Source organism: Thermobia domestica, chromosome 10 (genome assembly GCF_964235325.1).
Source record: "Thermobia domestica chromosome 10, izTheDome1.hap1.1, whole genome shotgun sequence".
NCBI lineage: Eukaryota > Metazoa > Arthropoda > Insecta > Zygentoma > Lepismatidae > Thermobia > Thermobia domestica.
The window spans coordinates 174,689,038-174,713,664 of NC_137463.1; the positions used below are offsets into that span (position 1 = coordinate 174,689,038).

A 24,627-nucleotide genomic window follows, 5' to 3' on the forward strand; every position below is an offset into this window, starting at 1 on the left:
ACAACCATAGTTCGATCAAATTAAGGATTTGTGACAGCTATTAAAATTATGTACTGAATTTCAAAGAGAAGAATATAGAGATAATTAAAATTTACTGACTTTTGTTTCCAAGTACTATTATTACCTTCAAAGAATGAATACTAAGTTCTACCAAAAATACACTAGTCAATATGTGCATTCATCTGTTTGCACTATGCAACAACACGTGTTTTCATCTGTTATCTGTGCAATTGCTGATCACTCAAATTAATGGCAAGATCCTTTGATTGTGTACATATGCTTTAGTGGAACTAAAAGTATTTTTTTTAAATAAATAAAGGAAAATTTAACACCTCTATGGAATTATAAACGTAGCTTTCATACCTTATATGAATTAAAAATATGCCTTTATGTCTTACAGTGGCAGAATTCGATGTTTTCAACTGATATTCTTCAACTTTCTTTCACTGGAACTTTAATCCTATATAATTTATTCCCTGGTCGGCTATTTAATTCACACCTTACATGCAATGATAGTAAAAGTAAGCAGCAGTAGAATATAGTTGAATTATTAGTAGCTTATGTAGTAGTAACAGTAAGACCTGCATGCCTCATACCCGAAGTAATGAAATTATTAAGGTAAGAAACATGCAAAGAAAGGGAAAAAGACATCACCTCTCCAACGCACTGCAAACAGAGAACAAAGAAACATTAATGACGATCAGATATATATTTAAAGTAGGCACAGTGAAACATAACTCTTAATCAGCCACTACAAGAGAAAAAGAGACAGATGGAGGACAGAATATGCATTACGTAAATGATAGGAGAAATTACGAGAAAGTGTGTGAAATAAAGAGATGTGGTTCTGATTAAGTTTCAAAACGACGAAACTTGCCTTCATATTTCGAATGCATTTCTTCTCTTCAAGCTTTATTTCTTTAAGAAACACGGAAATAGTAAAACGTATATATATATATATATATATATATATATATATATACGTTTTACTATATATACATATATCCGTATATGAAGTATCATATGATTCTTCAAGTACATCTTACCATACACAATACAATATAGACTTTTTTCTATTAAAGGGGGAAATAGAATCAACGCAAAGCTAATCATTGTATCTAGGTAGAAAAATTTTGTTAGCAGGTAGTCATTATTGACATACAGATATTTTGTGAGTAACGAAATATAAGTTAGAATACAAATTCCTTCAAAACTTACAATCCTGTTTATAACATTTTTAATATAAAAGCTTTAATTTTATACATATTTGCAAACAAGTTAATATTACTATTTCTGTGTTGCTAACCTTATTTATAGTAAGAATATACGGATTTGTTTTTTATTCTTTTCTTCAATTTCTTACATTAACGTTAAATAATGTTTGCTAGCGGGAACCACCACTGAAAGCAAAACGAGGACCCAAAAAAAGGTCAAGAGTATTGCAGAAAATCAAAAAATAGTAGGAATATGTAAACAAAGGCAAATAAATAAACTATTCTATACTTAATATGATTGAAATTCTCGTGTCTGCCATGGGTAGCAACACTATATCTACCAATGCATCACACATTGTTATGTATTTTATTTTATTTATTCTTTTATCTTCTAATTTAGCTATTGTTTTTTCTTCTTTTCATTTAGCAGCACTTTTGTTCATTTGAACCCTATTCGTTTTAGCCTATTCCTTTTTTAATCGTGCAGTCCTGAGCAACCGAGTCAATCGTGACGGCGACATATAGTCTCGATGCTGACGTCTCTACTAGAAAAAAAAAAAAAAAAAAAACAAGCTACCGGACTTAAGGAAATGTGAAAAACACAAATGTCTGTATATAATGTATATGGCTCTTTAACATCTAAACATCTCTAGAAGATGTAATCATGATCATTTTGTGTAGTTAAGTTCAAAGCGTATTCCGATATATTATTAACACTAAACAAACAATAGAATGAGACGCTAATGAGAAGCAATGCGCATCAATATATCGAAGACAGTTCGTCCCTCTCGAGACAAAAGGGTATATTTAATTTTTTCAACTTTTCTAGGAGATTTAAATTTTTGCATAATTTATTGTATTTATTCTATCGTATTATCTATCTATTCTATTTATTTTAGAGTTTAATTTGATTACTTTCGTTTCAGGTATATAACTTGTTGTTTCAATACCATGTAATGAATTTTTACTCAAGTTAGTATATCACCCACTTTTAATTTAAAAACAAGATACGTCCCTTTTGTCACGAGGGAGACGACCTGAAAAAGTGCAACTAACTTACCAGATTAATATGGCGCTGCCCAGCCTTTCGTTCTCAGAACAGCTCTGATGCAACGTAGAATAGAGTCATAGAAGACGGAATGGTAGCAAATGGAATACTACACCATTCCGTGTCCAGCGCATCACTCAATTTCATAAGAAAGAATGGAGCGGGAAATCTGCAAAGGATTCGCGCCTCCAAAACACACCACAGACGTTCAATTATGTTCAGATTCGAGGTTCAATGATTGGACCTCGAATCTAAACATAAATTGGGGTTATTCGAGATTCAAGGATTGGATGGGCCAGAGAAAGTTCCTCAAACTATCCCGGAACAGCCTCAGCCATTATCATTCTGGAATATAGCGTGATTGCCCGGAAACACATCTGGAGCATGGTCCCCTGAAATGGTAACACTCACAGGCAGTGACGGGACCGGTAAGCATCATCACAGGACCCACTGAAAACAAGGATATTGCGGCCCACAGGATCACAGAGTCGCCGTCATGTTTCAGGGTTGGGCGAAGAAACTGCGGATCATAGCGCTTTTTTGGGAGTCCGCCCTAAGTAACCGCTGTAAGTTAAAATAAGGTGAACGATTACTCATCCGACCATATCACATGTTTCCAGTCATTAGCAGACCATGTTTCATGTTCGCGGCATCATTGGCATTGTGTTAAAGTATTTTAATCTCTTGTCTTAGATTTCGCCTTTGCAACTCGACTACGTCGTGTAACTCGTGGTGGACTGTGATTATCGACATAGGCTGTGAGAGATGAGGTTTGAGTTTCTCTGTCACTTGCACCGCAGTCGCATAACAGTTCTGATTGACAATTCGGCTTAATGTTCGGTGGGGCCTGTCACTCAAGAATTTCTTCCAAACACCGATTCTCTTCGTTGATGTGGTACTGTCGTTGAGTTTTGTGGGCCGTAATCACCTTGGACATTGTCCCTCGCGACGCTCCAAACATACTTGCCACTTTCATCACGCTCGTACCGCATAACCAAGCGCCAACAATCTGCCCTCTTTGGAAATCAGAGATCGCTCATTTTACACTATCACCGTCTCCTCAGTTCACTAGACACTGCCACTCTACTGCTCCTCACGTAGTGTAAAGTTTGCTCTAACATACCATCACCAACAGTCTGGCGCCTGGGTCGCCGTTTGACCGTTTCCAACCCAGACATCTGACCTGCTTTCTCTCGGGGTGTTTTCATGAAATTAGTAAGTGTCTGTATATACATTTTTTAGTTTAAAGATCTCATTATGGTCCAAGACTAATGGAGACGACGATGATGATGAAGTAGATAATAATAGTGGAATGAGTGTGTGAGGAAACGAGAGAACCTACCTACACAGTGGTTTGTCCACCACAAAGCACACTTGGTGCGATCTAGGATCGAACCAAGGACCTTACACATTGAAAGTGAGCTCTCAACCACTGAGCCATCGCGGGCACATTAACACTGGACCATTCAATTGTTCGTTACAATTTGGATAGCTAAAGTCCCTCTTAAAGGAAGCGAAGGCCAACAGTGCGTTGGAACAGAAGGTTGATAATTCCGAAAACTTTCGTGTTTACCATCTGCAATTACGTATGACTTTGATATGTCTGCCTCCACATCATCCATCAGAGCTGGGAACGTCTAGTAGTACCAAGAACGGGTTCATTTAGTGAAGAACGAGGGTCTATAGTCTTCAGTAATTACAGTATTGTTACTGGCTCGCACAAGTGACAGACGGGTACATGCCGAAACAAACAGAGAAAAAGGACATCCTTCTATTAGGCACACTGGGCACTACATTGGATATTCTTGATTAATGAGCTAAGCAGTAATAGTCACGTGTGAAATGGACACTAAGTATTAAATTTTTTAACAAGTTTTCATGTTTCCTTTATGACATGAAGGGAACATAGTTTCAGCAGAAAATGTCCGTTAGTATCAGCATAGGTATTCTATGATATACGTCAATTCCCATTGCAACGCGGTCACCCAGGTTGAGCGAGATGTCTTTATCACAATAGTTACTGCCATTACTCTCATTCCATTACGTCTCAATGTACTCGAAGCATGGTATGATAATTCCGTGGCACTCAATACATCTGCATTTTTCTTATTATTTCTACCGCAGTACTATGGTGATCAAGACCTTAGGCACATTCTTTTCCTAATCATTTACCTGGCACATACACACAAATTCTCTCTCTCTCTTGCTAAGGTTACTCCCTCTGGTGCTGTTTCATCACTACGTACAAGTCATAAAATAACTCACTCTCTACATTTACTTAGTTTTACTTTCACTATTTTCTAGCACGTTTAGGTACTCCAGTCTGAAGACTATTGTCCACGCGAATGACCACGAATGCCAGGTAAGTGTACTAACTATTCGTCGATTCGGCAGCTCTACTGTACTTTTAAATTTATATTACTGAGTGAACAAGTAGAAGAGACTTTATAATTTTATTTATATTTCACATATTTCAATTCAACAATTATTCTAGTAACCAAAGTAGAACTTGAAATAGCGAAGCAAATCAATTGGATAATAAACTGGGGTCTAATTGTGAACTTACATACTGAATTGTTAATAGTGAAAAATATACTGACCATGTTTGTGATGATCATCCTATTGGCACAAAATATAAACTTCCATCTTTTTTGTCATTTTTGATCATTCGGTTTTAATCTTAAACTTTAATAAAAAAAATTAACATAATATATGTTCTTTGATATAATTATCCAAATGATTTGAGTCCAAATGGTGGTATAAGTATCGATATATTACCCAAACGTTGTCATTTTATTGTATATACATTACATGACTTAACATGGATCTCAAATATTTCCTCTTCTTCTGTGTAAATGATGTTTTTCTGACTATCTGCGCGGATATTGGACTTGTCAGTGATATTATATGATACTTGTAAAACAAAAAGTTATGGATCAAAATATTTTAATTCACGAATCTTTACAGTATACGAAGCTTTCGAGTTCAAGGTTACAAAAGATATACTGAAAATTCGCCATTAGTTTGACGCGAGAAATTAAATTTTAACGTAATTTTAAATATATAATTGTAGTTTAGAGGCAAATACGAATATAAAGGCAAATTTCGTCATCCTATAACATTACTTTGTTCTAAAGTTGTTATGCTCATACATTGGTATCTAAACGTTAATATTTTTAAAAAGGAAAAAAAAAAAAAATAAAAAATAAAATAAAAAAAAATAAAATAATTACTTGTAATACAAGATAATTTCATTATGTCTAATCTGTCCCTTATCTCCATAGTGTATATGCAGCTGACTTATATTTCCATCACTCCTCATACCTCTCAAAATAATCGTATGAGGTTTAAAGATAATAATAGTAACCGTTACGAAGTATTGTTTCAAACTGTAACGTTCTTCCCTTCCTTTAGTATCAAACCAAATATGTGTACAAACAGATAGATATGCGCATTTTAGGCATTTATACGAAACTTGTTTATCCGACAGTAGCAGAAAAAAATTAACGAAGTATAACCAGATATATATATTGAATAACTTAGAAATGTCACATTCTACTTCTTCCAATTACGTTGCTGACATGACTAAGTTACTGCTCTTTCAGTTTAAAAAAAAAAATCCACACATCTTACAACTCTATTCGTAAATCAATGTCATATTACGGTTTGCGATTGAGAAATACGCATTTCTACATACTATAATTTATACTATTAAAACCCAACCTAGTTTCAATCTATAACGTGTCCACAAAAACACTCTTTATTTAATTAGAAGTTGTTATAAAATCAGAACTTATTGGAACATATTGAAATATAAGATGTCAGTGAATACACTGACTCAAAACATTTGTTTTTGTTTATATGCAGAATCATTACACCACTAGAAAGTAGAGAAGCTTTTTAAGGAGCTCAAGAAAGTCAACATGCCGAGTTACTGAGGATTATAAATCCCAAAAAAGCACGGTTAGCAAGCTCTTACGCAGTCGCATACACTTCCACCCTTATAAATTGCAACTGGTGAAGAACTTACAATTGGATGACAAAGCAATGTCAACTCTGCGCTGGTCTCCAATATTAATGGTCAATGAAGACAACTTGTTCAAAGATAACTTAGTGATGAGATGACATTTTACACAAATGGAAAGTGTATATACATAATGTGCGGATATGGGGGACTCAAAATTCGCATATCACATTGGAAGTTGAACGTGACTCTAAAATGTAACTTATTTTGTGCAGACCAGATTTAGATTTGATGAGGTCCTAAGCTATTGAAGGCAATATTGTCCTTTATATGTCCAGCTATCCCTTGCCAATGACAAATTGTCTGCACTGCAGTATGCAGCTGCATGCAACATGTTGCCATACAACCAGTCTATGAAGAACGTAGGCTCCCTATGTGCAGAAATGAGCAAACTAGTGATATTCTTCAGAGCAGCTATGCAGGAGGGGCCTCATTGGTTACATCATAGGAGCCTACATAACACAAAACACTTTTGATGTATGTACGTTTTTAACTTGTTTTTTCATCCTATATATTGAAAATGCACATCCACTTTTTTCTGTAAATTTTTTTGAGCCTCAAAGAGCCTTTCAGTTATAGCTTGCTTAGTTTATACGTAAATCCAGCATTGATTTTGTGTCATATAAGAACGGAAAGTGTATGGTCCGTTTATTTTCGATGATAACACAGTGACTGGCCAAAGTTAATTGGATATGTTACTAACAAGTTGATGCAATAATTGACTGATAAATAGATGACTATCTTCAACACAATGGGGCAACATACCACTGGTATTATGGAGTTTGTAAATTTCTCAATGAATCGTTCCGAACAGATGGATTGGTCACACTAGACTAAATGACAGTGTTCCTCCTGCGATCACTGAACATTATTGTTTGTGATTTTCTTTCTTTGATGTATGTTAAAGACCAAGTGTATGTGCCACCAATATCCCAAACTATGGCTGATTTGCAGGAACGCATCACTGAAGCTCTCAACTTGATCACTCTGGATATGCCTCGGAAAGAGTGATACGACTCTGGTCATCGCATCGTTATTTGCCGAGCTACACGTGGGGCGCCCACCAGGTATCTATGATGAATTAATATCACATGAAACTTGATAAAATTGTAACCACAAAAGTAAAAGAATATTCTACTAAATTTTGACTTTATAGACACTTCAAATAAATGAGTGTTTTTGTGAACACTCTATATCATTTTCTCTTTGTTAGTCAAATATAGGCATATCATTGATACCTTTATTGAACTGTTTTTCATATTGTATAAGTAACGCTGAATTCACTTATTTCTTATTTTATACAGATCATAGTCTTGTGTTACTGTTAGAACTATCACATATTACGCCTAATAAACTAAGAAAGCAAATCAAACTTATATACATACATTTATAGTTGATAATCAACAGCAGTACATCTTCATTCACACTTGAAGCAAATAACAAAAAATATTATATACGTACAAGAAACATAAAACAAATTAAATCAAAATAAGAAAAAATATGACACATATAGTATGTAATTAAGGGAAAATATATAATTTGGATTATTTTTCTAATATATTAACTTAAAGTGACTATTTTTTAATCAAATTTAATTTTAAATTCATTAATTTCAATCCATTTTGATTTTTAAACAGAAAAGAATACTATATGTCAAAGAATAATATTAAGACAAATAAAAAATAATCTATCTTAAAACAATTTACTTAGGCAAATTGATTAACAAATAAAAATGCCTATTTTACAGGACAAGTTACTTTGATAAACAAACAATAAATAAAAGAAGTCTGCTGCGTCATTATCATATTTTGAAACTTCAACTTCGCAAGAAAATGCAAAGATGAAGAAAACACCAAGTTCGTCTCTAATGTAAACCTTTCTCGCTGTTGAAAGGGCACTAAAAAACTCAAATTCAAATCTAATCTAATCTAATATAAACCTTTGATAAAAATCCGAACTGCGGCTAGAATTCCACTTTAAGTAGTAGGTCCTGTTTGATATAATCTCGATACCGAAAGAAGGAACTAAATTTGACTCAATTAAACCATGAAAATAACGCTCAAGATGATTTACGTCCTTAATTTCGACTTCACTAGGCATCAAGTAGCACACTACACATTACTATCTTTATCGGAAAGTCCCAAAACGGTAGGCACTAGTTTTTAAAAACGAAGAACAGATCTATAATTTGCTTTTATTCTATTTTATGTTGTTACTCTAAATAGAATGCAAACTGTAGCAGTACAAATTATTGAATACTGAGCCGTCATCCAGCAAATTTTCAAATTATAAGATATAAATCTTTTACACATTTTCATATCTTCCGTAACACATTGGTAATTATTGTACAGTCAACCTATGCAAATCGTCTACGACGAGTTTTAAAATTGGATATACTTTACATATTTTCAATTGGGAAGAGTGGTGCTCCCTCCGAATCAAATCTGGAACCGTTTGAAACCATTACTGAGCACATTTCAAGTAAATCGGTCAACGACTTATTAAAGTACTGTTTGTTCTTTTCTTGTGGTAGTAGTGACAATAATAATAATAATAATAATAATAATAATAATAATAATAATAATAATAATAATAATAATAATAATAATAATACATTTAGTATTCTGATTTTCCTGTCCCTATCTTCTTCGATAATTAAATCTATTTTTTTTTCTTTTCTTGTCTATGTCAGAGGTTTTCAAGTGTTCTCACGACACCGCGACACACTCATCAGATTTTTTTTATTATAATATAAATTATAATATTACTATATAAATTATAATAATCTAAGATTATATGTTCTATTATGATGATAACAAATTATAATGGTCTAAAATTTTAAGTTTCTATATAGTATTAGTAGTGGCAGCTGAGGACTGATGTTGCCAATGACAGGTACCAGTCTGTCTCAAAATTGATTTTGATTTAGCTTTAAAGCTTTCATGCTAAAAATAAAATGTCTCCTACAGAATTTAAATTAATGAGACAAAATTTATTTTAAATTCTAAAATTTCGCGACATATCCAATCGAGCACTGTGGCACACTGGTTGGGAAAAGTGGTCTATGTTATTGTGACTATTGATTAATAATCAAACGTCTGAGTATATTTTGTTAGTGTTTTATGTGCGTAATTCTTAAATCATTAGAATACATTATATTTTGATTTTCATTTGCTTGCATTCGGATTGCTTTGTCTCAATCACGTATATATACTCGAGTATATTTTAAGTTATTTAATATAAAATAGATACTGCAGTTGAAAATAAGACTTAATAATAATAATTAAAAAATCCAGCAAAAAGGATTAGCTGTAAGCTAACTCTTCCTGGAATACTGTGTTTTGATAACTTAAATTGTATGAAAATTTCTTCAAATATAATATACAGTAATATTGCATTTGATTGGAATATGTTTAACTTAAAATATTATAAAGTATTCACACATTTATAACATATATACTTCACAAATACAAGGCATACAACAATTAGACACTTTCTTTAAATACAACATAAAAAGCACATAGATTTTAATAGCATGTATGACAATGACGTTTAACAGTCCTGACATATATATCTTAATTTCACAATTCTTTTCCGAGTGGTTGTACAAATAAACAGCTTACAGTCTGCCACTGACAACAAGAAGATATTTCAAATAACACGTCGTTTCATAATAAACACTTTGCTAGGAAAGATCTCTCATGCTGACTTATTTATTTACATAGGATAACTCAACAACAGTCGAAATTAAACATCAAAAGCAAAATTACATCAACACACATAAACGAATAAAATTATACACACAATAGAAATAAATACAAAATGATCCACAAAAAAGAACAAGAAAGAAAAAGAAAAGAATTATACCACTGTAGTGAAGATATTACCATAACCTATTAATCAATAAAATTTTAAACGTTACGACTCAATGCACGAAATAACTCATTTTTTAAAATGTAGAAGTGAAAAGTTACCTATGACTCTTTCCGACAATAATCTTATTCTATCATTAACTATAATATTTTATCGTGAAAGGTGTAACTTGTTAAATGTTTTTTTCTTCTTCTTCTTTTCTGTTACTAAACACTCAACTTCGGAGTTCAAATCATGTCATCGGAGATCAATTCATATTCTGGATGGTAGAACTATGTCAAGATATTCTTAGCAGTAAAATTTGCTACCTAAATACATCTGGTCACCTCTTGTCGCCTTTCAATATACGACCCGTCAAGAAAAAACATATATCTATATAAATTTTCTCGGTTACGTGCGGTCCTGAACCTAAACCTGAGACTGAATTGCTAGAAGCCCTGTGACTCAAAAAAGGATCGCAGCAACATAAAGCAATTACACATAACTTCCATCTAAATATAAAAGCATTACTGTTTGTTTTTTAAATCTTTTTTTAATTCAACAGTACGATACAAAACGAGTGTTAGCAACCACTAATATTTCACCCATCAATTTCACGGTAAAAGTATTTGGAGTTAATTCCTCAATACTTGACTAAATGTTATTAGAATAAAACTTAATAATAAAGTAATCTTCATAAAATAATAATAAATGCTTTCTACAACACAGAGATTTTCCATGAAAAATTTAACTATTTTATTTCACAACTGTTCAAATTAATACACTGCATATTCCCTCTACTACAAGTTCTCTCATTTTTGAGACCGTAGGATTCTTTTTGCCCAAAGTGGAGACCACAGAGTCCCAGCATGTTTTTTATAGTGCAAACTGAAATAACCACACGTTATTATTCGATAGTACTTCACCAAGTCGAAACTATTCAGGAGAAAAACTTTCGATTACAACAAACAGGATGTGAAAATATTTCCTATATCCTCGCGTACAGTTCCAAATAACCTCCATTCAATGAATAAATTTTTATAATATGACTTTAATTTATCATATTAACCAAGTTCTTTAATAACTACTAGCTGGGCTTGTAATTACTGCACCGTATTATTAAAGTAATGATATTTTGAACGATTACGATTAATGATTAAAGTAATTTATTTCTTATTATTCAATTTTAGTATACTACAGAGCCTTTAAGGATCTTTAGGATTCTAGAAGCACAATTTAGAAATCGCTGCTCTAACTATCATGGAGCATGTCCATGAAAGTCTTAAAAACGCTTATTTCTTCCACGAAAGAAAAAACTGAATATTCCTATACATTGATTTGCTGCTCCAGACTTTTCAGAAAGATAACTAAGATACGGAGGATCAAAAACGGGTGATTAGGATTTATGATAACACACTATATAATTCAAATTTTAATTATTTCTTGATAAATTCAAGTACTGTGATTGAGACGACAGAAAAGCGAATGTTACCAGCTTGTAAGGTATGTTGTATTACCTAGTTTTTTTCTTCAATAAATACATAAAGTGAAATAATATATAAGTGGCATATTTTTCCATGCCATATTTTATTTAGTTTTCATTGTTTAATATAAGACCACTTGTCTTTGTAGCACTAGCCTATATTATATGGTTCAAACATGTAAAACTGAATCAGCTTTAAAATTCCTTCTCTCGGTTATGTTTGGTTATAAAGATATATGTTTGTTCAAGCGCACACAATACTTCATAACCGGCCAATAGTTATACTTCCTCAATTCCGGCTACAACACCGTAATTATCTATAGTTTATTTTATGTTATACATACTGATATTATTGTAAATCTTTTTTTTTTCTTTCTTTCTTTTACCTAGAACACCTTTCCCATCCGTTCTATCCTATGAAAAAGGTACTTCATCAATCAATTTACTATATTTTTAAAAACTGAAAACAACGGTAATGGAACCATACTCCGCGTCACTCAAATTGGCGTATGGCATCAGCCAATAAGATCGCAGTGCGCTGTTACTAAACCTTCAGGGAGGAATCTAATCATTCATAATTGATTTTGTTCGTATTTGTGGGCAATTATGAATGATTAGATTTGTCACTGAAGGTATGGTAACAACGCACTGCGAGCTTATTGGCTGACGCCACACGCCTATTCCGGCGACGCGAAGTATAACGGTACTCACTTGTAATTTCGTCTATTTCTTTATTAATTCAGTTCAAGGAGAGAATGGATCCTTTGAATTAAGTGACGCACAATATTAGAGGGGTTCATTAAATATTTCAACTGACGTAGCTGTAGTTAATATAAAATACTGCAATGTACATGTGTATTGATACATGTCTCTATGGATTATGAGAAAACGGACACTAAAGTGAAAGAAAGTGTAAAGATGGATCCAATTGAATCCCAAGCGGTGGTCAAGAGGTACTTGAGAGGCTGCACACCCAAGGAAACATTTGAGGAGCTGAAAGAGACTTACGAAGAGGAGAAAGCGTCATCTATGATGTTATGAAACAACAGTACCGTCCGTTCAAATATGGTCGGACTTCTGTAGAAATAGTTCCCATTCCAGGGCGACCCCAGTCCGCCACTACTGATGGAGACACTATTGAGTAACTGGAAGCTGACATCTTGGAGGATCGAAAATAACCACTCGCCAACTAGCTGAAGATATCAAGATAAGTGTGGGGACTATAGAAAAAAATAATCATCTTGACCAGACAGAAGTGCGATCCTACAGGTATGAAATATTTCTCCATCTGCCATACTCTCCTGACTTAGCGCCATCTGACTTTCACCTCTTCCTAACTATGAAGTCATTTTTGGAGGGAAAGCATTTTCAAAACGATGAAACGATGATTTCTGAGGTCAACTGATGGCTTCTGGAACAATCTATGGACTTCTATATACAAACAAGGTCTCCATAAGTGCATAAAGTGATGGGAAAAGTGTGTAGCCATTGGATGTTCCATTGGGCCAAGAAGGACTAATATCTTTACCAAATTTCGATTCTCTCAGTTAACAGTTGTAAGTGGTCAGAGGAAATCGTTAATGAACATCCCTCGTACACGGAATTTCAACATCAAATATATATCTTGAGAATTAAAGGAAACATGAAATTGCAAATTGCTCTTTCACCATACCCTCAATAGATGCACAGCAGCTAGCGCACCGGGGTGGCAAGCTGGAGACTCGGGTTCAATCCCAAACCAGTCTCATTCTAAAATCTTACACATTTTATTTCAACAAGAAGTTTGATTTTCTTGAATTAATATCAGGTTCCACGAAGTTCTACAATACCAACAAAATTAATCAACATGTGAGAGTTTAGTTAAGATTTATTTTATTGAATAATATACATAATAATCTTGAAATCAGCGGTAAGTATTTTTTTTTCTATTGTTACACTTTTACGAAATGTGAATTATGTATTGCTATGCACATAAAATTATCAACTTGAGAAAAAAATATTTATTTCCGTGTAGTAGCTGAGAATCTTTCCAATATATTAATTGATAAAGAGATGTATCTTTCTTACGAAATTGAATTTATAATCTATGCATCAAATTAACAAACAGTACGTTCGTTATTTAACTAATCGAATCAAAGAGTACCTATCAAAGTAAAAGTCTGTGTTATCTATATCTTAATTAAACGAAAAATAAATTTAAAGTTGAATGAAAAGAACTGAAAAAAGTTTCAGAATTAAATCTCCAAAAGCGTGAGTCATTTCAATATTAAATCAGTTTTGCGGAATCACCTAACTTTGTTTTCTGGCCGATAGTAAAATTGTTTATCTTACACATACACGCGCACACACTTTAAGAGAAGGTATCTAAGGCTTTACGAGTGTTTACGACTGGCAAAATAACAGAAAAGCATAGAACAATCTATATATGTGATCTAGTAATAATAAATTCTGTTAAAGTAGTATATATATATATATCTTCGCAACATTACTTGTACCAGAATATTATTATGCTATCAAACGCGTGGCTAAATTACGCAGTGATAAATAAGTTTCCAGCAATATTAGCCACTTTATCCAAAAGTATTTTCTCAATATCAGATTACAATGAACACTAAATGTTTCTATTATATCTTTTTTTTTTGGGGGGGGGGGGAGAAAGTTTGAAAATTTAAAAGCCAGCAAATCCATCCTGAGCTTCCCTTAAAATTTTCATTAATTGGTGCGGTAAATGTTGGTTATGACTGCACATAAAAGTAAATTGCAAATTAAAAGAAAACAAAAGTAAAGATCTCATCTTAATTGCTTCCAAAATTTAACACAATATCAGCATTTCAAATTTTGTTTTACTACATTAATGTTTTTAATGTTGGAATCAATCAAAATAACATTTTTACCTTTACTTTTTATTCGTGCGGTAGAGCTTATTTACTTCTTAGATAATACGAACAGAGCACACAACAATACTACAACACTTTTCTACAATATATACAGTTATTTACAGCAGTTCCTGTACTCTAAAAGAGCGAAAGAAGAATTGTCGATTGAATGATTACTTGAAACAGATACTGTATTTGGTTTCAACTAAGTCTTCCACTTAATCATCTACATTTTAAGACAAGTTTGATTTTTAAGGAAGTGGTGTATGATTCATATGTAAGTTCAAAAACCCAAATAAAACTTTTCTACTGAAACTCCAAAATGGAGATAATATATGAGGCTGGGCAAGTAATGTACGTAAAATCTGCTTTAAGGTTTTTAAATCCCTTACACTTCTCACGTAACAGTAACACTTGAAAGAAAGATTTAGGGATGGTCTTAACAACTGAATTGTTTCCATTAGGATAAAGTCAAATAAAATCGTCCAATATTTTCGAATTATTTTTAGTCCGGAAGAACAATTTTGACTATGTTGCTAAAATTAGTATTGAAGTGAATGAACAGGGCTAATCACCATCCTCCATTTTTGAGAAAAGTTCCCCTATACAAAGACGTCATTTCACATTTCTACCAGAATACTACAATGTTTAGATAAGTATGAAAATAAAATAGTCATCAATGCCTTGATCGTACATGGCATAGTAGCTTTGAAAATCCTATAACTACGTTGTTGGTACAGTCTGTGTTTACATTACTCCCTAGATTTTATTGATTTTGTGCCTTTAGGCTACTAAAAGATGCATTGAGTAGAAGTTTATAGTACTGGAAGTTTAAGAGACAGTGCACTGAACGAATATTTTAGTTGGAAAGAAATGTAAACGTAATCAAAACGTCATTGAATAATAATACGTTTGTTAATTTAATTCTATGAATTAAAGTATCTCATGATGATTTTATAGGTTTTTATGGCTATTTTTACAAAAGGTTGCTCACGATAAAAAATAGTCGACTTTGAACCACTTATCTCCTTTTTCTTTACACCGATTGTGTTCGGTGTGATGGTCACAAGCCCTAACGATCGTAGTTTCCACTCTTGCAAACTTTGCGTAGAATAGGAATGTGTTGCCATACTGATTTGACAACTTTCCAAAGATCCTCCACGGTACGGGAATGGCATCGAGCAAAGGAGTCTAAATTTATAATACTCCATTGGTGAAGCGTCCGGGAATATCCCAGGGACGGACGAAAATGGAACCACTCGAATTCTTTCTTGCATAAAGCGCGTGGAATGATCGAGCTGTATACCCGTAGGCCTAGTTCCTGTGGATCCATATTTTTGTGCTCTCGTCACCATACAGGTGCGTGCGGGATATATGTCATACAGAGGCTCCATGATGTTCTCTTGGAAGTAAGCAGCATTTATTTTAATGTTCGAAGGCATTTCAAGAAGTGGCGGTATTCCCGAATTGGAATATCCTACCCCCACCAAAAATCCCTTGGAGAACTTTCTCTTGCATTGCAGCACAAAGTCAAAAGGCTCTTGTGGTCTGTTTGACAGTAGAAAACGGATCGAACTCTGTTGGTCTCACCTAGGTAGAGCCATCCCCCATCGAGGGTACACATCCGTTTTCATTTGTCCCTTGCGAGATATATTTCATAACTTTCTAAAACTTCTAGATGTGGTGCTCAGAGAGGCGGTGTCTGATTGATTTGTGACAAGCATTCGTTACACGGTTCTTCCGGATGATATTGGAAACTGAGTTTTTTAAAATACTGTCATATGGCCAAATTTCTCTGCGTTGAGGGATTCTAATGGCGTGCATTGAATTGGGGATTCGAGCAGGCTGGAGCCGTGTTCTTTTCACAATTTCCGGCCGACCATATACAACAGGGTTATGTTGGCCACATTATCGGATAATAAGACCCACATCAGCTTTGGTGAAGATTAAACCCTCTTTTTAGCACAGCTTTACTATTGTAGAGTGGCTATAATAGGCGGCGAAAAGCCCACAAATGAGTCCCTAAAAGAAAGCTGTCACTTTTACCTTCACCATTCCACGGATCACGCTCAAATACAGGTCCCAATATAGCTACCAATCGGAACGGAAGAGTAATTAAATGTTCCGTCAGGGGGACCACTGAAAATCGACTATTTTTATAGTGGGCAACTTTCTGTGTTGATTCTCTTTTTATTTACATTCTTTTAATGCATATCAAGAAACAAAAGTTGCTATAACACGTGCGTTCATCTTTTTACTAGTTTCTCTATTTCAGTACAGAGTATCTCGATTGATACGTAGCTCAATTGGAAATACAAAATTATTAATATGGAATTCCTTGTGCATTGACAGTGAAACTTTATTTCAGTGTTTACATTCTCCTTCCAGTCTTGTTAAATATGTAGTCAGATCCATCTTCCCTACGAGTATAAACCACGCACTTTCCACGTGTTAACTAAAATAGCACGACTTACTTAAAATTTGATAGTAAGTATATTTAACACTAATACATAAATGTTCAATAGTTAATGGTATTATGATAAAATTGCTTTTATATACACACACAAATATATCACACGTACATAAATAAACTAGGTACTATTTCCTAAGAATCTACACTACATACCTTCGGATCAAATCTCTTAAATTGGTCCAGTCCCAGGCCTTGAAGATGCAAAAGAGGAAAAATACAAGATAATGTTAATAAATGATTAAATTAATATTTAAGTTTCTTCATTTGTTATATTTGTAAATATCTAAATTAAACGTTTCAGTATTACTAAAAGAGGTAACTCTTTACTTTGGGCAAGGCAGTGATATCCTGTCACTGTTAGTATTGTTCATGATTCACATAGTATTGCCGAGCGAGCGTCAGCGAGTGAAGGCGGGTTAGAGCCCCGCAGGACACGTTGTTTTATGTCTTTCATTCTTGGGAACTGTAGCTGCAACTCAGGGGCGTCATTTAGGGGGGGGCAGGGAGAGGCATTTGCCCCCCCTGAGTTTGAGATGTGTATATAGATTTTATCAATAGAATAGTAGTAAATCAGTGAAACACGCGAAATCTTACTTATATCAAGGGGTCTTGCCCCCCCCCCCCCCGCCAAGCAAAATCTGAAATGACGCTCCTGCTGCAACTGCAGGAACCGGTTCAGATGAATCGATTATTGTCACTGCCTTTCCTAAAGTAAAGACCTGCCCTAAAAGATTTTCTAAATACTTTTGTATTTGAATTAGTGCCTAGAAATCTTTAAAATAAATTCCAGTCACAGAAGCTAAGCCGAACTAAAACTTTGCATGTATTTAAGTCTAATATGTTAAAATACTACTTGGTATAATACAATATGATGGTAATTGGCATGCAACGTGCAACATACATACAAAAAATTATTCTGGATAATGGTAATGAGATGACATGCCATTCTTATCATAGCACACCCATAAATTCCGGGTGATGTGCAAAAAGGCTCCGAACACAAAGGTATTTAAACCCCAGTGAATTGAACAGAATTTCAGTGATTCACCAGTTGGTGACGTTATATACCTCACTTTCATGCTTGAAAAGATATTTTGGCATTCTTAGTTCTACGAACATAAACATTGTAATTTTACCAAATGAAACCATTAACAAGAAAAATTGTATACCGGTATGCATAGTTACACCAAATTTGTCACTAACTACAGTCGTGGCACAGTGTGCTAGGAAACTACAAAATGAAATTCTACATTATATTGGAAGCACTTCCATGCATCATAGTGAGCAGAAAAGGAGTAGTGAACGTTTATACTGATGTTCACCATACTTAAGCCATTTCTACCGTTGTAAATGTAATGTAAAGTAAGCGATTAACAAAAGAAATATTAACATTTGAAGTATTTCACACAGTGGGTAGGCAACGAATTATGATTTTCCAAGTATTGTTGTATTGATAAATTTATTTGAGTTTGTTTTTAGTATTTACGATGTTACCATCACATTTCCTCTATCTGCATTCACCATATTTATCTTTGCACCACATAGCATGGTTAAAATTTTCTTAAACTACGTTTCGGTATAGGAAAGTAAAAAAACATCCAACATGGCTCAAGTAAGCAACTTCCTTTTACAATACTGAATGTAAACTACGAGAAACAAAGCTAATAATCTGAAAATCTTAGCATTCCATCGGTTGGGAGGAAACGTCAAACCTCTCTGGTGGGAAATAACTAGATTCTCTTCATCTCAAATCATAAGGAATGCGTAACATTTACTCGTACATAATCAGACGCCCCAGGAGTGTGTAATGATGCTGGATGTTTGTGAAAGGAGATCCGAGTAAAAAAAAAAAAAAAAAAAAATCCTAATTCATTGTGTGCCTACTGTGATCCACTGCATATTTTGTCGTTACAACTCCAGACATTTCGAGAATTAACATCTAATGTATTTAATTTTATTGGAGCTGGAGGCCTTTTACAACATCGAGTAAACCTAGAACGTGGGCCTAGTTTAACATGGGACCGACGCTACATTTGCCAACTAATAATCGAATACGGAACCCAAGAAGCTCCATCGGAGATTAAGTCGAAAAGTCTGACTATCCTTGCTCCATCATGCAGTTACGTTTGCAAATCCTGGCAAACACTGAATTTCGAGATTTAAATTAAATTCTACAAAACTTGCTCTCATAATTGTGAACGAAGACTTAACAAAAATCAGTACACAGTGTAACGTCTCGGTATCAAAAGCGTTACTTCCATCAGACACAAGAATGTCTATAAATACGTAATGAATCTTATATACACACCATCCATATGCGCCTTTAATCCACTACAGCTAATCATCTAATACTTCCAATAAAAACGATTACTTTCGGGCCAGACACCAATTAATAGGAAACAAAGAACACCTTTACCTATTTAATCATTTTCGGAAGCACGAGCAAAGTAAATAAGTAAATGAAAATAAAAATAATAAAAAAGAGAAATTGGATCTACCAACTGGGCCTGTACATTATTTGTCCTTTCTTTTACGGCTGTTTAATTATTTTTCCTTCTCTCTTCTCTAATAAGTAGCTAGTCCTCCTTGCTAGTCTAGGGGCTAGCGCACATGCCTCTTGTGTATGAGGTCCGGGGTACAATTCCCAACAGGAGAGTATCGAACGCATTTCAGTGGTTTAGATCCCACCTTAAATCCTAGGTCTCGTCTTATATAGCCTCGCTGCTGACAAACAACGTAAATACAAATCAATCAAAACCAACGACAGTTTTTCCTATTCTTTGTTAATAGCTGATCCTCTATTCCACAGTTTGTGCTGCTTCTCTAATTTTCCTTGCTTCTTTCTATTTTCTGACATTTTTCCTTCTTCCTGTTCCAGAATTAATGCCCTCTCCTAATCTATTTCGCATTTAATGTACAGTATGTGTTCATAAATTGTGTTACTTAACCTTTTTAAAAATTTACTAGTCCTTACGTTGGCTCAGTATATCGTCTAGCTTTTACTGCATCTCACTAATGTACACCATATTGTAGTCCTTGGAATTGACTCTGTAAATATTTCCTTCCATCTGCTCGTCAAACTCTTCTCTCCTCTTTCCTTTTTCTATGGCTATCTCTAAGGTTTTTCCTGCGTCTCTATTCACTCTTTTTCAACATCATCTTTTCTGAAACTTTCCCTAAATTCTCTATGCTGTACTATCTTGTCTTCTCTGTTTTTTTTTCTTCTTCACCTTCCTCTGTTCTTTCCAGCTTCTGTTTCCTCATTTTCTTTCTCTCATGTTCGTCGTCCATGTTGACTGAGTTATTCTCATAACTTCCGCACATCCTTCTTTTTCTGTATCTCCCTCGTATTAGGCTTCTCCATTTTTTTCTTGTATGTTTCTGATGAAGTTCAACTTTATTCACATATTTACATCACTTCTCTTGTAGAAGAAGACTTCCGCTGCTTCTGGAACCAAGATGTCTTGAAGCTGCCACCTTGTTTCCTCTCTATTCACATATCTAAGAAATTTTTAAAAACGTATCTTTTTCCAATTTCTTCTACAATTTTAATTCTTTCCGGTCGTCCTATAGGTCATTCATAAAATCCACTATCTATTTCTGCTTTTTATATACGCAAGTGATCGTGGACATATCTGCAGATTTAATAAAAAGTGTAGTTTTCATTTTTCAATAACCTTTTTCTGATATCTGTTCATGATGACATCCGATGTTACTAGACTGAAACAAGACCCTATGCTCATGCCTTCTTTCATCGGTACCATTTCATCACCAACTATAATATTCAGATGTTAAATGGTCTCATGGCTTTCTTTACATCCGAATTATTCCCATTTCCTAATCTCTTATGCAGTATTTCTTCTCTATAGACTCGTGAACATGAACTTTACATTCAAGTAGAACATAATCGTCTTCTCTTTTCTGAACCCAAAATCTATTACTCCTTAAACTTCTCTATATTCGTTGCTCGTTTTACTTTCATGTTCTTTTCTTCTTCCCTTCATTATCCTCTCCAACTTCTACTATAATATTCCTATTATCTTTAGTCTATAACAGTGTACAAAGGGTCAGAAAAAAACGGAAATTTTGAAGAAAAATCTTTTTTTTTTTTCGTAATGGAAAATTTGGGAAAAATATTATTTTATAGATAGATAGATAGCAGTACTTTTTGTTGTTTGTTGTACAGTCGTTGCAAAACTAAATTTGAGTAGTAAATGCTATACCGGGTGTCCCAGAATTATTTCCCTGATTATAAACATTCATAAGACATAAAATATGACTATAGACAAATACTTTTTATCTTGAATTGCATGTAACATATTCAAGTTTTTGTGTACATACTGTGAAGTGACTGTGTATTAGAAGTAACTGTGAATTTAATTCGCTAATTTGTATTATTTTATTAAATTGCATTATCAACGACAGAATCATGAACTTTCGAAAATTCATCGGAAGGAAACTTTGATTAAGATTGTACATTCTCAGACGGCTTTTGTAAACGCATATTTGTTAATAAACACGACTAGTTTCCTCATTGCCTTTCCGCATACCTTCAAGAACAGCCTGATACTTCCCGATTCTTTGAACTCCAAAGTCATCATTCTTCAGCGACACAAAACCAAGGAGGACACAACAACAAGAGGTATTCGACACACGATTAGGATAGGTGCAGGATCGACGAGAGAAGCGGATCGCACCGTTGGAGAAATACCAGCTCCATAGTCAAGAGTACCATTCTGTTGGTTTATCACCGCAGACTCATTAAGCTTCAGCAGACTAGTAGAATGAAGGTGTAGGAGGACAACATCGTAAAGACGCATTATCGACGCCCCTTGCAGATCAACAGGATAGAGATCCAGATGTTGACTGTCTCCAGCTATCCAGGCTCTTCCAGGGGAGAACATTCATCGTTCCAGATGACTAGGACGACGCCAGCTTCATTGGATCTATCAGGCTAGTGCTCATCCTTTATCTTTTCTCTCTCATAACCTTTCTCTCTCTCTCTCACCTTTTCCCCAACTAGTCATTTTGAAATTAGAAACATTTGAATTTTATTTAAATTCAATCATAATTTAGTTATTAAGTACCGTGTTGTGCATCAGTTCCATCCCCAATAGTTACTTTATTCTATGAGTATTTTTAGAGATTATTCTGAGCTACTACTGATGGCACAGCAGCGGCACATGATGGAGATGCTGTGAGGCTTACGCCTTTGTTACGATCCCAAAATTTCGATAGATTACGATTTATAGTTTTTTTTCTGAGAGAAATTGAGTAGAGTTATTTTTAGCCCACCCGCCCACCCTCGCTACGTTTATTCATTTGCTCTGTTAGAGTAAGTTTTTGTTTTACTGTTCCTTAGTTGAATGATTAAGTGGGTGAGAAGAGAAATTTTGCCAAGTTATTATATTTTGTTTTTCTTTGTGTTAGTACATAAGAAGTGTTATTTACATTTTGGTATTGGATATATATATATATATATATATATATATATATATATATATAGTAGTGTAAGATATTTATCTCAGTGTGATTTTGAAAATAGATGTAATGGAGAATACTAGTGCTATATCTTCTGCTTTAGATCGTTTAGTAGAACCCCCCAGATTTTCCGGCAAAGTGAACGAGTCAGTTCAGTCATTTTTTAGTCATTTTGAGGATTTTTCTGTCCTTCATAACCTACGTGATGTATAGAAACGTCATTTGTTGCCGTGTTGTTTAGAAAATGGGGCTCGTGCTTATCTGTTAGTTTTACAATCAACCGCAGAATATGATAATCTCATGTATGTACAGATTAAGAAGAAATTAATAGAGGCTTATGAAGATAATATAGTTTCGCAAGTTTTAGAGCAAGAAATGAGAAATAGGGAACAGTCAGATTCTGAATCTGTCTTAGATTACATTTTTCATAAGTGGAAATTAATACTTGAGTACGATCCGAAGATGCCAGTGACCGAACAAATTAACTTGATAATCGATGGGTTATTGCCTTCGTTTTATTCTGTAGTTGTAAGAAAATCTTATAAGACTGTTATTGAGTTAGCAAAGTCCTTAGGTCTAGAGGAAAGAGTTAATTTTCTTGTCAGAGTGCGTAGTCAGCAATTGAAGTCCTTGGCAATAACAAACGAATACAATATACATCCTGTTAGTAATAATGCTATACAGCAAAAAGAAAATACTTTAGATGTTAATATTCAGAACGAAAATGAAATTGTAAGTCAGCCTGAAGAAAAAAATACATTGATAGCTCAGTTAGACGGTATCAAAGTCCAATTAGAAAGCCTTGTGCAACGAACAGCGGCCGTAAAAGTTTCTCACGCACACAAAGGAAAATCTGTGTGTATACAATCTTATGAGCGTTCGCGTTTCGAGCGAAGAAATCCATCCAATGCATCCTCCTCTCATTCGTTGCTTCCTGCTTCTGTCAATGCAGTCAATGTAAATGAGAATGTTAAATCGAATAATAGGAATAAAGTAGACAATAATATATGTAATAATGTTAGAAATAGTAAGCGATATTATGTTTCTATTCAATATGAAGCTGATTTGTCTCATGTTAAAGCATATATAGATAATAAGCCGCATTTATTTCTATTGGATTCAGGCAGCACTGTCAGCTTAATTTCTGGTAATAGTTTAAGTAATAAGCATAAAATACTCAAAGGAACGACTTTTATTCGTGGCGTCACTGGAAATTCTCAAGGAAGTGATCAAATCGCTTTAGTGAAATTTAAATTAGGGGGACAGTATTTTACGCATCCTTTTCGAGTGTATAAAGATTTTCCGTATAATAGTATAATTGGCCAAGATTTTTTGAAAAATCATCTTGCAATGGTTGATCACAATAAGAATTCTTTTAGTTTTGTTAAATTTGGTATTCCTCCAAGAGTTGAATTGCCGCCATACGTATCTTTTGATGAAATTTCTAACCATATAGCGAAATTATATAAACCTCAATTTTTAGTAGCTCGCTCTGTTGTTTTGCCTCCTAATTCAAGTGTTCAAGTTACATTAAAAAAAGTAAATGATCTTGCAGGAACTCGCAATTTATTAGTTCCTAATGAATTAATAGATACGCAGGCAGAAATTTTTGTGCGTAAATCAGTTGTAGACGAAATTCATCCGGTAATTTCTGTGATTAATCCTAGTAAAAGTAAACTTTATTTGAAAAAAGATGTTGTTTTGGGTTCTGCTGAACATGTTATCAGTGATACCAACTTCAAGAAACAAAATAGCACTAACAATAAGGTTCATCAAGTTAATGCAGTAGATACGAAATCTTTTCCTGAAGGTTATGATAAATATAGAGTAAATGTTAACCCTGAATTCTTGCCACATCAACAACAGCAATTATATGATTTAGTAGAGGAATTTTATTCTAGTTTCTCTTGGAATGAATTTGATTATGGTTGTGCTAAAGGATATAAGCATAAAATTGAATTAGTAGACAATATCCCAGTAAATCGACCCCAATTTTCGATACCATTTCATCTAAGGGATGAGATCAAAAAACAAGTAGATATTTTATTGGAAAGTAAGATCATTGAGCCTAGTATTAGTCCGTACAATTCTCCGGTAATGCTTGTTAAAAAGAAGAATGGACAGTATCGATTTATACAAGATGCGAGACATATAAATCAAAAAATGGTTCCTGACA

The 24,627-nt window shown here is 34.0% G+C and overlaps 1 protein-coding gene across 4 annotated transcripts in view; it reads right to left on the reverse strand.

Moving 5' to 3' along the window:
- MICU1 (Mitochondrial calcium uptake 1) overlaps window positions 1–24,627 on the reverse strand; it is a 416,685-nt gene that overhangs the window by 332,226 nt on the left and 59,832 nt on the right. For all 4 annotated transcript variants that reach the window (XM_081728782.1, XM_081728781.1, XM_081728780.1 and 1 more), the window contains exon 5: window positions 17,124–17,161. In XM_081728782.1, the coding sequence (XP_081584908.1) occupies window positions 17,124–17,161 (38 nt within the window). The remainder of the gene's footprint in view (window positions 1–17,123; window positions 17,162–24,627) is intronic.